The sequence below is a fragment of the Myotis daubentonii genome, chromosome 15 (genome assembly GCF_963259705.1).
Source record: "Myotis daubentonii chromosome 15, mMyoDau2.1, whole genome shotgun sequence".
In the NCBI taxonomy this organism is placed as follows: domain Eukaryota; kingdom Metazoa; phylum Chordata; class Mammalia; order Chiroptera; family Vespertilionidae; genus Myotis; species Myotis daubentonii.
The window spans coordinates 9,137,172-9,151,137 of NC_081854.1; the positions used below are offsets into that span (position 1 = coordinate 9,137,172).

Below are 13,966 nucleotides of genomic sequence, written 5' to 3' on the forward strand. Positions count from 1 at the left end.
GGACGGCCCAAGCCTCAGAATGTGCTGGTCACTTCCTGACCTTTGTGCTGTAAGACCCTGATGAAAAACCCTGACCTAAATGACCAATCTCTGTAACCCACGTCACCCCCTAAGCCCAGCCAAATAACTAGCCCTATATAACCTTTGTTCTCTTGGAACTCGGGGCTCTCTCTTGCATCCAGTAATGGAGGGGGGGGGGGGCGGGGGGCGGGGACCAAACGAGCTTGTATTAAAAACTCTCTGCTTTTGCATCAGAAGAGGCTCCCTGGTGGTGGATTATTGGGGACCCCGAACTCTGGGCGTAACATCCCCACCTCCCTTTCCTTCGGAGGGTCTCTCTTAGCTGTGCCTCTTCAGATGGCTCTTAAGCGATGAATTATTCGCGTAGCCTTGCCCACACTCCGCACACTTATAGGGCCTCTCTCCAGTGTGGATCCTCGTATGCATGGTGAGCGTCCAGGACTTGTGGAAGGCTCTCCCACACTCCTTACATTTATGGGGCTTCTCCGCAATGTGTCTGAAGAAGTGTTTCTTGAGGTGCAGCGAATATCGGAAGGTTTTCCCACACTTCTGACATGCATGGGGCTTCTCTCCAGTGTGAACGCTCCTGTGTTTCATAAAGTACGAATGATAAGTGTAGTATTTCCCACAATCTTGACACCTATAGTTTTTCTCTCCGTTCCACGTGCTCCTGTGTGACTCAGCATGTGGAACCTGGGCGAAGCTTTTCCCACTCGGATTATTCTTGTTCTTCGTCTGCGCTGGGTAAGATTGCACCGGCACAGCAGGCGTGGGGTTCCGTTGGGGAATGTTCTCACGCTCACTGGACCCGTAAACTTTCTCTTGAACCTGAGTCTCGCGTGCCCTAAGGACACAGTCTTCCGGGAAGACTTTCCCCAATTCGTAGACGTGTACCCCCCGAAATGTTTTATCAGGCGCACGAAGCGCACGATTCTGATTCTTGACCCGTGCGACCGATCGCCGCTCTGTAGGCGTTCTCACACTCGGAGCTGACCGAATGCGCTGCTGCGATCCTCTGTCGCCCTCTCTGTTTTCAGAGGTTTTGTGGCTACCCCTTAAGACACAACCTGCATGCAAAATATTTTGGGGGGGGTGTTTTTTGGTGGGATCTCCCTGCGGAGGCACGAGCTTCTCCCTCGTTTCACAGGCTGGAACCAGACAGCCGTCTCTCTCTTGGGCAGCCGCCACGCACCTCCCCCTCGGCCCCCTCCGCCTGTGTGGCTCCTCTGCTCTGAGGCCGTCCAAGTCTCCTCCTGGAGTGGGATGGTTGCTCGTGAAACACACTCTGTCGGCTTCACGGACTGTGTTTTTAGCAAGAATGTCCTGCCGAGAGGCTGAGTCTTCGGTTTTCTGTCGAATCACCTCACCTGAAATACAGCGCCCAAGAGTTAAGTTCTTGGTTGAGAGTGAAGACGGGCTGGAGAGGATAAAACAGGTAAATGGCCGTCTGGGCTTCTTTCCTTTTTAAATATGCTTTAAAGTTATTTTTATTGATTTTAGAGAGAGGAAGAGAGAGGGATAGAGAGACAGAAACATCTGTGAGAGAAACATCGATCGGATGCCTCCTGCACACCCATACTGGGAATTCAGCTCAAAACCCAGACATGTGGCCCTGACCGGTTTGGCTCAGTGGATAGAGCGTCAGCCTGCGGACTGAAAGGTCCCAGGTTCGATTCTGGTCAAGGGCATGTGCCTTGGTTGCAGGCACATCCCCAGGAGGGGGTGTGCAAGAGGCAGCTGATCGATGTGTCTCTCTCATCGATGTTTCTAACTCTCTATCCCTCTCCCTTCCTCTCTGTAAAAAAATCAATGAAATATATTTTAAAAAAACCCCAAAACCCAGACATGTGCCCTGACTGGGAATTGAACCACGACCTCTTAGTTCATGGTTTGACAACTCTCAACCACTGAGCCACATCGGCCAGGCTAATATGCTTTTTCAAAAAAAAATTGATTTTGCACTGGCCGGTTTGGTTCACTGGATAGAGCGTCGGCCTGGGAACTGAAGGGTTCCAGGTTCGATTCCGGTCAAGGGCATGTACCTTGGTTGCAGGCATGTCCCCAGTGGGGGGTGTGCAGGAGGCAGCTGATTGATGCTTCTCTCTCATCGATGTTTCTAACTCTCTATCCCTCTCCCTTCCTCTCTGTAAAAAATCAATAAAATATATTTTTTTAAAAAAAATTGATTTCAGCCCCGGGTGGTGTTGCTCAGTGGTTAGAGCATTAGCCTGCGAACAGAGGGGTTTCAGGTTCGATCCCCGGTCAGCGGGCCCCTAGGCTTGCTTTCGGCCGGCTCAGTTTCCCCACTCAGACGATCTCTGAGTGCATTCCTTTTCCGCAAATCAATTCTCACCGGCTTTTGCTGCCATTTATCTCTTGTTTGAATTCATTCTCACGAGAGGGCAAGGACGCAGAGCAGGGTCTCCGGCCGCAGGCCACCACCCTGATCACCGCTGACAAGATGTCCAGTCCCACGGGGGGAGACCCTAGTCTACCAGCAGCAGCCGTGTCTCTGGACCGTAACAAGCCGGGTCCCTGTCAGCTGCCTCCTGAACCCTGGAGGGCCGGCTCCCCTCCGGGCGCAGGACGGGCCTTACCGACGGAGGCCAGGTTCCGGATGATCTCCAGCATCACATCTCGGTAGAGGGCCCTCTGCTCCGGGCCCAGCAGGGCCCACTCCTCCTTGGTGAAGTTCAGCGCCACATCCTTGAAGGTCACCGCGTCCTACAAGTAAACACCCTTAGGCTCACTGGGTGCTCTTACAAGGTGAACTGTGTCCCCTCCCGAAGGTACGCTGCAACCCTAACCCCAGGCCCTTGAATGGGAACTGATTTGCAAATAGGCCCTTTGCAGATGCAAAGGCAATAAGATGAGGTTGGAAGCCAAGATCAACAGTAATTAATATAAATGCAAGAAGTCCCCCAGAAGGCTGAGTTTGGGCTTTGATATTCACAGGGTGAATATTTGCATGTTATTACCTACTGCTGACCCAATGGTCTAACGCAGTGGTCGGCAAACCGCGGCTCGGGAGCCACATGCGGCTCTTTGGCCCCTTGACTGTGGCTCTTCCACAAAATACCACGTGCGGGCAACAACATACAAACCTGACTTACCCAAACTTTCCAAGGAGATGCAAGGCCACTGTTCACATTAGTGTTTTGTCAGTCATTGTCATGATTTAATTTTATGGATATTGTAAGGTAAATTGTAAGGAATTTAATTTTATCAATAAATAATATCGTTATTAAGTATGATATCGAGTTTTATTAACATACCTATAGTTTAAGACTTAAAACTTTAAGTAAAGTTTATTAATTTTAGGGAACGTTGTGGAGTGAAAGAAGATATAGTGTCGAGGATGGAGAAAGGTGTGTTGAGATGGTTTGGACATATAGAGAGGACGAACGAAAGGAGATGGACGAAACAAGTACACAAGACGAGTGTGGATGGGAGAGTTGGAAGGGGTCGACCTCAGCGAAGGTACCTCAATCAGACTGAGGACGTTTTTTAGCAAAGGCCAGCTTAGGAGTACCCTAATTAAGTTAATAACAATGTACCTACCTATATAGTTCAAGCTTAAAAAATTTGGCTCTCAAAAGGAATTTCAATCGTTGTACTGTTGATATTTGGGTGTGTTGACTAATGAGTTTGCCGACCACTGGCCTAAGGCAAACTCCCCCAAACCTGACAATCTTACTGTTTACTAAACATTACCGTTGATATGTCTGTTTGCATTCCTAAAAGGCAATTGTGTATTCCAGTAAATAAAAGCAGCTAGGAACGGAGACTCAGAGGAACTTGACGACTACGGTGAAGCTTTCCCTGGCTTCCCCCCATAATTCCAAGTTAATATTTCTTGTCTTGTGTGTCGATTGGCGCGTCAGCTCTTTCTCCAAGCCTTTGAACCCGAAAGCCACGCTGGCCAGGGCCTTTCACCACACAGGAGCAGGGTGGGAAGAGGAAATCTGAACAGACCCACAGAGGGAAGACGTCACATGACAACGGAAGTGGAGGCTGGAGTGATGTGTCCACCAGCCACGGAACGCAAGGACAGGCTGTTGTACACAGGGTGTCCCAACACACGTACGCACACCTTAGCGGCTGGTAGCGCGATGGAGGTTTCTTTCCTTTCAGCCAGACTAACCTTTGAGCCAAGGAAATGCATCCTAAAATGCTACTGGAAGTCTGAAAACGCAGTGGCAGTACACACACTGCCCCTGCAATTATTCAGAGTGTGGGTATACACTTTAGCAGCTGATAACTCACTTGATTTTCACTCCTTTTCAGGTTCAACTGATTTGAAATACTGGGTGAAGCCAGACTCAGTTTTTAACAAGGAGCACTTATCCACTAGAATTTTTTATGGGGTTACATCAGAGAAAAAGTTGACGGCACAAAATTGGCAGCGGTTGATGAATTGAGGGCGCGCAGGTGCCAAACGAAATGATTCTTGATGTTAGTGATTCCATTGCTTGCGTTATCAGCAGCGCCTGAACCAGAAGGTCGCCAGTTTGAAAACAGGCATTGAACAAAAAAAATTGTTATTTTTTAAAAAAATATTGTTATTACCCTAGCTCAGCGGTTCTCAACCTGTGGGTCCCGACCCCTTTGGGGGTCGAACGACCCTTTCACAGGGGTCGCCTAAGACCATCGGAAAACACAGATATAATTACATATTGTTTTTGTGATTAATCACTATGCTTTCATTATGTTCAATTTGTAACCATGAAAATACATCCTGCAGATCAGATATTTACATGACGATTCATAACCGTAGCAACATTAGAGCTATGAAGTAGCAACGAAAATAATTTTATGGTTGGGGGTCACCACAACATGAGGAACTGTATTAAAGGGTCGTGGCATTAGGAAGGTTGAGAACCACTGCCCTAGCTGGTTTGGCTCAATGGATAGAGTGTTGGCCTGCAGACCAAAGGGTCCCAGGTTTGATTCTGGTCAAGGGCACATGCCTGGGTTGCAGGCTTGGTCCAACGTGCAGGAGGCAGCCGATCAATGATTCCCTCTCATCACTGATGTTTTTATCTCTCTCTCTCTTCCTCTCCCTTCCTCTCTGAAATCAATAAAAAATATATTTAAAATATATATTTTTATTGATTCAGAGAGGAAGGGAGAGGGAGAGAGAGATAGAAACATCAATGATGAGAGAATAATTGATCGACTGCCTCCTGCACACCTCCTACTGGGGATGGAGCCCTCAACCGGGACATGTGCCTTTGACCAGAATCGAACCTGGGACCCTCAGACCTCATGCCGGCGCTCTATCCATTGAGCCAAATCAGGTAGGGCTCCAGGCTATATTTCATATTTTAAGTGAAACTTTAAAAAAAGGGCAGAGGATCTGTATCGCAAAACACAGGCTTATCAGTAGGGAATAGGCTGGAGGAGACAGGATAGAAGCAAGACATCCAGGCATCACCTTGTTATGTAGCTTTTAACTGGGAAGCATGTAGTGTTTGCCTCTTCAAACACAAGAAAACAATCTGCCAAATGGAAAGGCTGAAATAAATACAGTAGGCAGCCCTGGCTGGTGTGGCTCAGTGGGTAGAGCGCCGGCCTGCGGACCGAAGGGTCCCAGGTTCGATTCCAGTCAAGGGCACATGCCCGGGTTGCAGGCTTGGAGATTCTCTCTCATCATTGATGTTTCTCTCTCTTTCCCTCTCCCTTCCTCTCTGAAATCAATAAAAATATTTTTTAAAAAGGAAATCAAGAAAATAATTGTGTTTTATAAAGAAAATGTCCATGTCAACAGCCCCTTATATTCGCTGCCGAGAGCATAAGGGAGCTCATTTTCATGACACGAGGGGCCTTGAAAAGATGGAAGGAACTAGAGGGATGTTATTCCCGGGTGGCCAGGAGCCGTGAACAGGGTGTAAGCACCATAAGGCAGGACAGAGGAAGGATTTCCAGGTTCGCCCTCATCATCTCCATTTTAAAATATATATATATTTTTATTGATTTTCAGAGAAGAAGGAAGAGGGAGAGAGAGAAACATCAATGATGAGAGAATCACTGATAGGCTGCCTCCTGCACGCCCCCTACTGGGGATGGAGCCTGCAACCGAGACATGTGCCCTTGACCGGAATCGAACCCAGGACCTTTCAGTCCGCAGATTGACGTTCTATCCACTCAGCCAAACCGGGCAGGGTTTATTTTATTTTTTAATCCTCACTTGAGGATATTTTTTCATTGATTTTTGTGGAGAGAGTGGAAGGGGGGGGGGGGAGAGAGAGAGAGAGACATGATGTGAGCCCCTGACCGAACCTACAACCCAGGCACACGCCCTTGACCAGGAATCGAACCTACGACCCTTTGGTGCTAGGGCTGACGCTCTAACCACCGAGCTTCGTTTGATTTTTTTTGACTTTGAAGTCCTATTTTCTAGCCATGAAAGAGAAAACCACAGGCCCAGAAAGGTGAGCTAAAATCCTATGATCCCAAACCTAAATTTCATACTTGACTGAACCGCCGTTTTTTTATTTTATTGATTTTTTACAGAGAGGAAGGGAGAGAGATAGAGAGTTAGAAACATCGATGAGAGAGAAACATCGATCAGCTGCCTCCTGCACACCTCCCACTGGGGATGTGCCCGCAACCCAGGTACATGACTCTGACCGGAACCGAACCCGGGATCCTTCAGTCCGCAGGCCGACACTCTACCCACCAAGCCAAACCAGTTTCGGCCGAAGCGCCGTTTTAACCTTCCCCAGAAACCTCATCTGAATGCGGACCAGTAGTTTTATTGCTAGCTTTACCCCGTGGCCTGATAAGTTTCTATCGCACGAGTACAAAAAAAACGTTTCTACATAAATGTTAAAGGCACGCCTTAAAATTACATACCCAGTGCATTTTTGTTGGGGTCCAACCCCAGCAGGTTCAGGGGTTCCCAAAGGTGTGGACGGAGTCGGCGAAGATGAAATGACACGGAGACAGCGTTCAGTTGATCAGCATAGGGAGGCTCTTCCTTTATTCTCCTGTTACATCTGTATTTATAGCAGTTGATTTTAATCCTACCCATTCCATTCCAAAGGTTAGGGCATTTGTTATCTCCATTCCAAGGTTGTTCGTAGTTAAAGTGATTAACTGCCCGCCTGGCACTTAGCTAAGGGTTTTACGGATTCCCTCCCTTATTCCTGTTAATCCCTAACTCCAGGGAAAAATCCCCACCTGGGGAAACAACCTTTCCCAGAGAGGTGGCCTTGGTTAAAACACATAGCGCTAAGTAGGGGAGCAAACATATTAAGAACAGTATGCCATATACGCCAGGTCCCTTGAAACATATGCTGTGCAGATGTTTCTTCCCTGCAGCGACTGTGCCAAGCAGCAAGGAGAGACCGGCTTCGGGCACATTTTGAAGTTATCTGTTACATGTTCTTACAAGCTAAAATCTTTTTGAAAGTATGATACTTTGTAAAACACGGTGCAATATGGAAACACAAGAATTCTCGTGATCCGCCTGCAATGCCGTCAACCGGGGCGGAATTTTTCTGAGCAAGCAAGCACCTGCCTTCTCCAGGGCTCACAAAGTGCAAGATCAAAACAGCTCCCATTCCCTTCCCCCAAAGAACCTTTCTTTGCTTTTATCAGCAGCTCCCTCGCCCCACCCTGCTTCCTAGAAAGCCTCCCACTTGGTACAGCCCTTGGGGTCCTGCCGGTAGCTGGGTGGGCTGCTGCCCCATTCACAAACCACTTAATTTGCTCTTTATAATCTTTTAAAAATATATATATATATTTTAAAATATATCTTTATTGATTTCAGAGAGAGAGGAAGGGAGAGAGAGATAGAAACATCAATGATGAGAGAGAATCATTGATTGGCTGCCTCCTGCACGCCCCACACTGGGGATCGAGCCCGCAACCCAGGCATGTGCCCTTGGTCAGAATCGAACCCGGGGCCCTTCAGTCCGCAGGCCGACACTCTACTCACTGAGCCAAACCGGATAGGGCTAAAAAAATATTTTTAATCATTTCAGAGAGAAACATCAATGATGAGCGAGAACCCTTGATGGTCTGCCTCCTGCACGCCCCACACTGGGAATCGACCCGGAATCGGACTGCAACCTTCTGAGTCATAGATCGATACGCAACCACTGAGCCACGCCGGCCGGGCTCATTTGCTCTTTAAACGGTTGAATTTTGGTTTTTAGCACAGCTAAAACGGCCCTGTCGTCTCAAAATTCTCCAGGGCCACAAACAACCCATAATCTTCCAGTCGGAACGGTGCTTCTGTATCTTAAATATACCAATTCCATTTATCGAGAAATATGCAACCAAATTTTTGGAATCCAAAGATTCAGATATTGATGTTGATACCCAAACACCCAGCTGAGGTTCTTCCCCGGACCGTGTCTCTCAAAGTTGAAAAATAAAAATCTTGGCCCCTAGTCGGTTTGTCTCAGTGGATAGAGCGTTGGCCTGTGGACTGAAGGGTCCCGGGTTTGATTCCAGTCAAGGGCACATGCTCAGGTTTCAGGATTAATCCCCAGTAGGGGGCATGTAGGAGGCAGCTGACCAATGATTCTCTCTCATATTGATGTTTCTCTCTCTCTCTCTCTCTCTCTCTCTCTCTCTCTCTCTCTCTCTCTCTGTTTCTTCCTCTCTGAAACCAATAACATATATTAAAAAAAGAATAAAAATCTTGGACCAGAAGATTTTTATCATCGGATTCATTGGACGTGGCGGAGGCCCTAGAGAGGGTGGCCACCAATGGCCTCTTATTGAGGGGCTTATATTTGCTAGAGCTTCCTCATTTCCTCCTTTGCGTTACCTCCCGATTGGTCTACCCTTTGGATAGTCTTAGTTTATTTAAGTCTCTCCAGCCACATTGTAACTATGCGCTCCTCCTGTGCCACCCATCAGCAGCATTATAACTAGGCGTTCTGCTCTGCCCGTGTGGTTAGGCACCTAGAACTTTCTTCTTCCCCCTTCCGGCTCCGCCTCTCTGCCTAACTGCCCCTCACTCCTCTCAGGGTTGGGCCTGAAGACCCCGGAGCAATCACTCCTCTGAAGCTCCCAGGACCTCGCGTTTCCACAGAACAGAAAGCAGTGTGACACTGAAGGACAGCGATGAAATGCTTGGGAGCAAAACTAGACGCCAAAGGCAGAGAATCTAGGTTTACGCTGCAGTCGCCCAGCTGGAAATGTCCGGCCTGGATGTCATGAACTGCAAAGTCAAAAATGGCTCTGGCGCTCTCTCTCTCTCTCTCTCTCTCTCTCTCTCTCTCTCTCTCTCTCTCTCTCTCTCTCATTTACTGTTTTAACTCACGGAGAAACCTTGTGCTCTAAAAATCCTATCCTACTGCCCTACCCCGGTTTCCTCAGTGGATAGAGCAGTGGTTCTCAACCTTCCTCACGCCGCGACCCTTTAATACAGTTCCCCATGTGGTGGTGACCCCCAACCATAACATTATTTCCGTTGCTACTTCATAGCTCTAATGTTGCTGCTGTTATGAATCGTCATGTAAATATCTGATCTGCAGGATGTTTTTTCATGGTTTACAAATTGAACATAAGGAAAGCATAGTGATTCATCACAAAAACAATATGTAATTCTATCTGTGTTTTCCGATGGTCTTAGGCGACCCCTGTGAAAGGGTCGTTCGACCCCCAAAGGGGCCGCGACCCACAGGTTGAGAACCGCTGGGATAGAGCATCTGGCTGCCGGGTTCTGGGCTCCATCCCCAGAAAGTATGATACTTTGTAAAACACGGTGCAATATGAAAACACAAGAATTATATGTAAAAAACGTGGCTGTGTGCATCATAACAGCAAGAAAAGGCCCTCCCCCACTTGCCTGGGGCATCCAAGTCACGGGCCTGGAGAAGCCGGGCTTTGAGATAAGCGGCCAGCATTCCGCCCCTATCTGGAGTTTGTGGTTTCCAAGGAAACAGCCAGCAGGGATGATAAACCCTCCGCCAACGGCTCAGCGGGTGCCTATCTCAGCGGCGGCTTCGTTTAAATCGAGTCCCCTCCCCCCCCCCCCCCCCGCAGTGAAGGACCCCCACTCTCCCTGGATCAGGCAGGTCCCCGTGGGGCGCGGTCTCCCCGCAGTACAACCGGGGCTCCAGTTTCCTCCCCGGGGATCCCCTGCGCGGTAGCTCGGGGCGGCGGGGACGGGAGGGAACAGGCATCAGGGGGGCCGCTGGGGCGAGCCCGCAGAAGGAAGCCACGTCTGGCAGCCGACTCCCCGGCCACCCGCTCCCCTTCACCGGGTCCCTTTGCAAACTCCCTCCGCGGGAGCCTCCGTTCACCCAAAGGAGGCACGTGCCCCTCGGACCCGACTCACACCCCGAGGCCCTTTCTCTGGGCGGTCGCCGGCTGCCCTTTCTGCCGGCCCGGAGTCCCCAGCTCGCCCTCCTCACCCCCCGACTCCAGCGCCGCGACACGTGCTCGCCGTCCAACCGCACAGCTCGGCGGCCGCCGCCCCCGGCGTGTCCCCAGGGTCAAGGGCGTTTTGCCAGGCGGTTGCACCCCCGCCCCGCCCCCCGGGGGAGGGGAACTCAGGCGCAGCTCGTGGGCCGCTCCCCTCCGCCCTCTGGTCCCCCGCGAAGGCTCGGCTTTTGCAGACCCAGCTCCCGGCGGCCCGGCCCGCCCCGCCCAGGGCTGGAGGCGCCGCGCGGCGGGCGCACTCACCATCCCCGCAGCACCGGCTTCTGGCGCCGCGCGCGAGCTCATTCGGGCGCCGGAGGGTTGCGGGGCGGGAACAACAGCCCGTTTGGAACCGAACGAACCAGAAGAATCATATAAACCCATGCAACACGCCCCCCCCCCCGCCCCGGGAGGGGGAGGGATCTGGGCGGGCACTGCCTACCTGCTTCCCACCCCTTCCTCCAGATGGACGGGTTGCAGCCGCGGGCCGGATCCCGCCCGTTTGAAATGACTACAACTATTGAAAAAAAAAAAAGACCGTACCCTTTTATGTAATGATGTTTACTTTGAATTTATATTAGTTCACACAAACACTCCATCCATGCTTTTGTTCCGGCCCTCCGGTCCAGTTTAAGAACCCATTGTGGCCCTCGAGTCAAAAAGTTTGCCCACCCCTGTTTGGGGGTGAAGGGGAGGAGGAGAAGCCAAGGGGACCCCCGGGAACCGCACCCCTGCCCTCCCTCGGGACCGGACCCGACCTCTCGGAGCGCAGGGCCTGACCCCGCCCCCAGCAGATTTGCATCTCCCAGGCCCTGGGTGCTCCCAGGCACCAGCATTCCTGCGTCCTCCCCGCCTCCCAGCCGCGGACCCGCACTGCCTCCTGGCCCAGGAGCACTGGGTCCAACCCAACTTTCCGTCTTTGTAGCCTAAATGCACGGCGGGCGTAGCTGCTTCTCCCCGGGTTTTATTTGATAAGAGCCCAGCGAAGCCGCTTAGCAGCTGAGCTGCTCAGACTTCATCAGGGACAAGGGATGATGCAGCTGACTCGGCTTTGATAGCAAAGCCATCTTATTCTTTTATTTTTCTAAACAGATTTTTATTGATTTCAGAGAGTAAGGGAGAGGGAGAGAGAAACATCAATGGTGAGAGAGAATCACTGATCAGCTGCCTCCTGCACGCCCCCTGCTGGGGATTGAGCCGGAAACCCAGGCATGTGCCCGTGACCAGAATCGAACCTGGGACCCTTCAGTCCAGAGGCCGAAGCTCTAGCCTCTGAGCCAAACCAGCCAGGGCAAGCAATCTTATTCTTTTTTAAAAAATATATTTTTTATTGATTTTCCACAGAGAGGAAGGGAGAGAGATAGAGAGTTAGAAACATCGATGAGAGAGAAACATCGATCAGCTGCCTCCTGCACAACTCCCACTGGGGATGTGCCCGCAACCCAGGTACATGCCCTTGACCGGAATCGAACCTGGGACCTTTCAGTCCGCAGGCCGACGCTCTATCCACTGAGCCAAACACGTTTTGGCAAGCAATCTTATTCTTAAAGACTTGGTTTTTGTCATAAACAAGTGGATTTGAATCATATCAAACCAATATACATTTTTGAATGAAATGTCTCTTCATTTCTACTAATGCAATTCTACCTTAAAGCTTTTGTGGTCTAATATTAATATATACCTTGTTAATAAACAAAATTCAGCCCTAGCCGGTTTGGCTCAGTGGATAGAACTTCGGCCTGCAGACTGAAGGGTCCCCAGTTCGATTCCGGCCAAGGGCACATGCCTGGGATGCGGGTTTGATCCCCAGTGGGGGGGCATGCAGAAGGCAGTCGATCCATGATTCTCTCTCAACACTGATGTTTCTATCTCCCTCTCCCTTCCTCTCTGAAATCAGTAAAAATATATTTTAATAAACACATTTCATTAACTACCAAGAATTAAAAATAAGAATATCCTGACAAAACTTAGAGTCTAAAATAGTCATCGTTCCGTAGCTAAGCACGTTACAGGCAGGGGCAGTTTCAGTTCTCCGTTTGGTCAGCCTCAGCCACAGGAGTATAGCAGATGCCAGCCCAGACAAGGCCTGCAACATCCTGTCCCCAGGCATCAGCAAGGAAACCCACAGAGAGAAGAAAGCGCCAGACACTGACACACAGGAAAGAGAATATCAAAACCACCGGAGAGCTGAAACGGGAAACTGCTCGTCACCACTATTCCTTCGTTCCCCTCTTCCCACGATTCCCTTATGAACGCCCTTGGCCTATCCTGAGATGTTGAGATGGCTGCTGAGGCGGGAGCCTGCCATCCTCTCAGGTTTTCGGCACCCGAATAAACCACTTCCCTTCCATCTGCACCTGTGTGGTATGTTTGGCTTCATGGCAGCAGGCAAAAGAACTGGAGGCTTGCTTAGGCTGGTTTCAGTTCTACTCCCTACCCTCACACATGCATAGCCTCTCCCCTTACCAACACTGCTCGTCAAAATGCTACATTTTCTTTTAAAAAAAAAAAATATATATATATATATATATATATATTATTGATTCTTTTACAGAGAGGAAGGAAGATGGAGAGTTAGAAACATCAATGAGAGAGAAACATTGATCAGCTGCCTCCTGCACACCCCCTACTGGGGATGTGCCCGCAACCAAGGTACATGCCCCTGACCGGAATCGAACCCGGGACCCTTGAGTCCGCAGGCCGACACTCTATCCCCAGAGCCAAACCGGTGAGGGCTTTAGTAATTACTTTGATGATGACAGATTCCATGTGTTACCTCAGATGATCCGCAAACTTGTGAGATGACTATCATTGTTCCCATTTTACAGATGAGGAGACTGAGGCACTGGCACTTTAATAATCCTACAGATAACAGTGAATTCTATAGAACATCCCAAGTCCTCCTCAGCCACCTCCCCATCCATTTGCTAATGTCCTCCTTGCCTCCTTGTGCCCCAATTCCTCCTTTATCACCCCAAATTCCTGGTTATCAAATCCTCTCCTATGTCCCTTCACCTCCCATATGTCTCTTTCTCTTTACCCCCTAAAATATCACTGCTCCTTTATTCTGAATAGCCTCCATTCATTTAATCAACATCATTCATGGAGCGTTCCTTTCCTCTGTGCCAGGCACAGTTCTGGGCTCTGCAATTTCCATGGTGAATGGAGCAAGGCCTCCCCCTAGTGGAGAAGATGGACAATGACAAGGCACATGATCAATGAACAAGATTAATTATAGATCGGGAGACGTTTCTAAAAGAAATACTACAGTCCTGGCTGGCTTGGTTTAGTGGACAGAGTGTCGGCCTGCGGACTGAGGGGTCTCAGGTTCGAGGTCCCAGGTTCGATTCTGGCCAAGGGCACATGCTTGGGTTGCGGGCTCGATCCCCAGTTGGGGGTGTGCAGGAGGCAGCCGATCAATGGTTCTCTCTCATCATTGATGTTTCTATTTCTCTCTCGTTCTCCCTTCCTCTCTGAAATCAATAAAGAAATATTGCCAAAACCGGTTTGGCTCAGTGGATAAAGCGTCGGCTTGCGTACTGAAAGGTCCCAGGTTCGA

The 13,966-nt window shown here is 49.8% G+C and overlaps 1 protein-coding gene across 1 annotated transcript; it reads right to left on the bottom strand.

Moving 5' to 3' along the window:
• Positions 1–315: 315 nt before the first annotated feature.
• ZNF114 (zinc finger protein 114) lies at positions 316–10,713 on the bottom strand. Its single transcript, XM_059667372.1, has 3 exons — positions 10,672–10,713; positions 2,619–2,745; positions 316–1,481 (listed from the first exon to the last, which is right to left on the bottom strand). Exons 1-3 carry the CDS (start codon positions 10,711–10,713, stop codon positions 340–342), a joined length of 1,311 nt encoding a protein of 436 aa, XP_059523355.1. The 3' UTR covers positions 316–339.
• Positions 10,714–13,966: the final 3,253 nt, after the last annotated feature.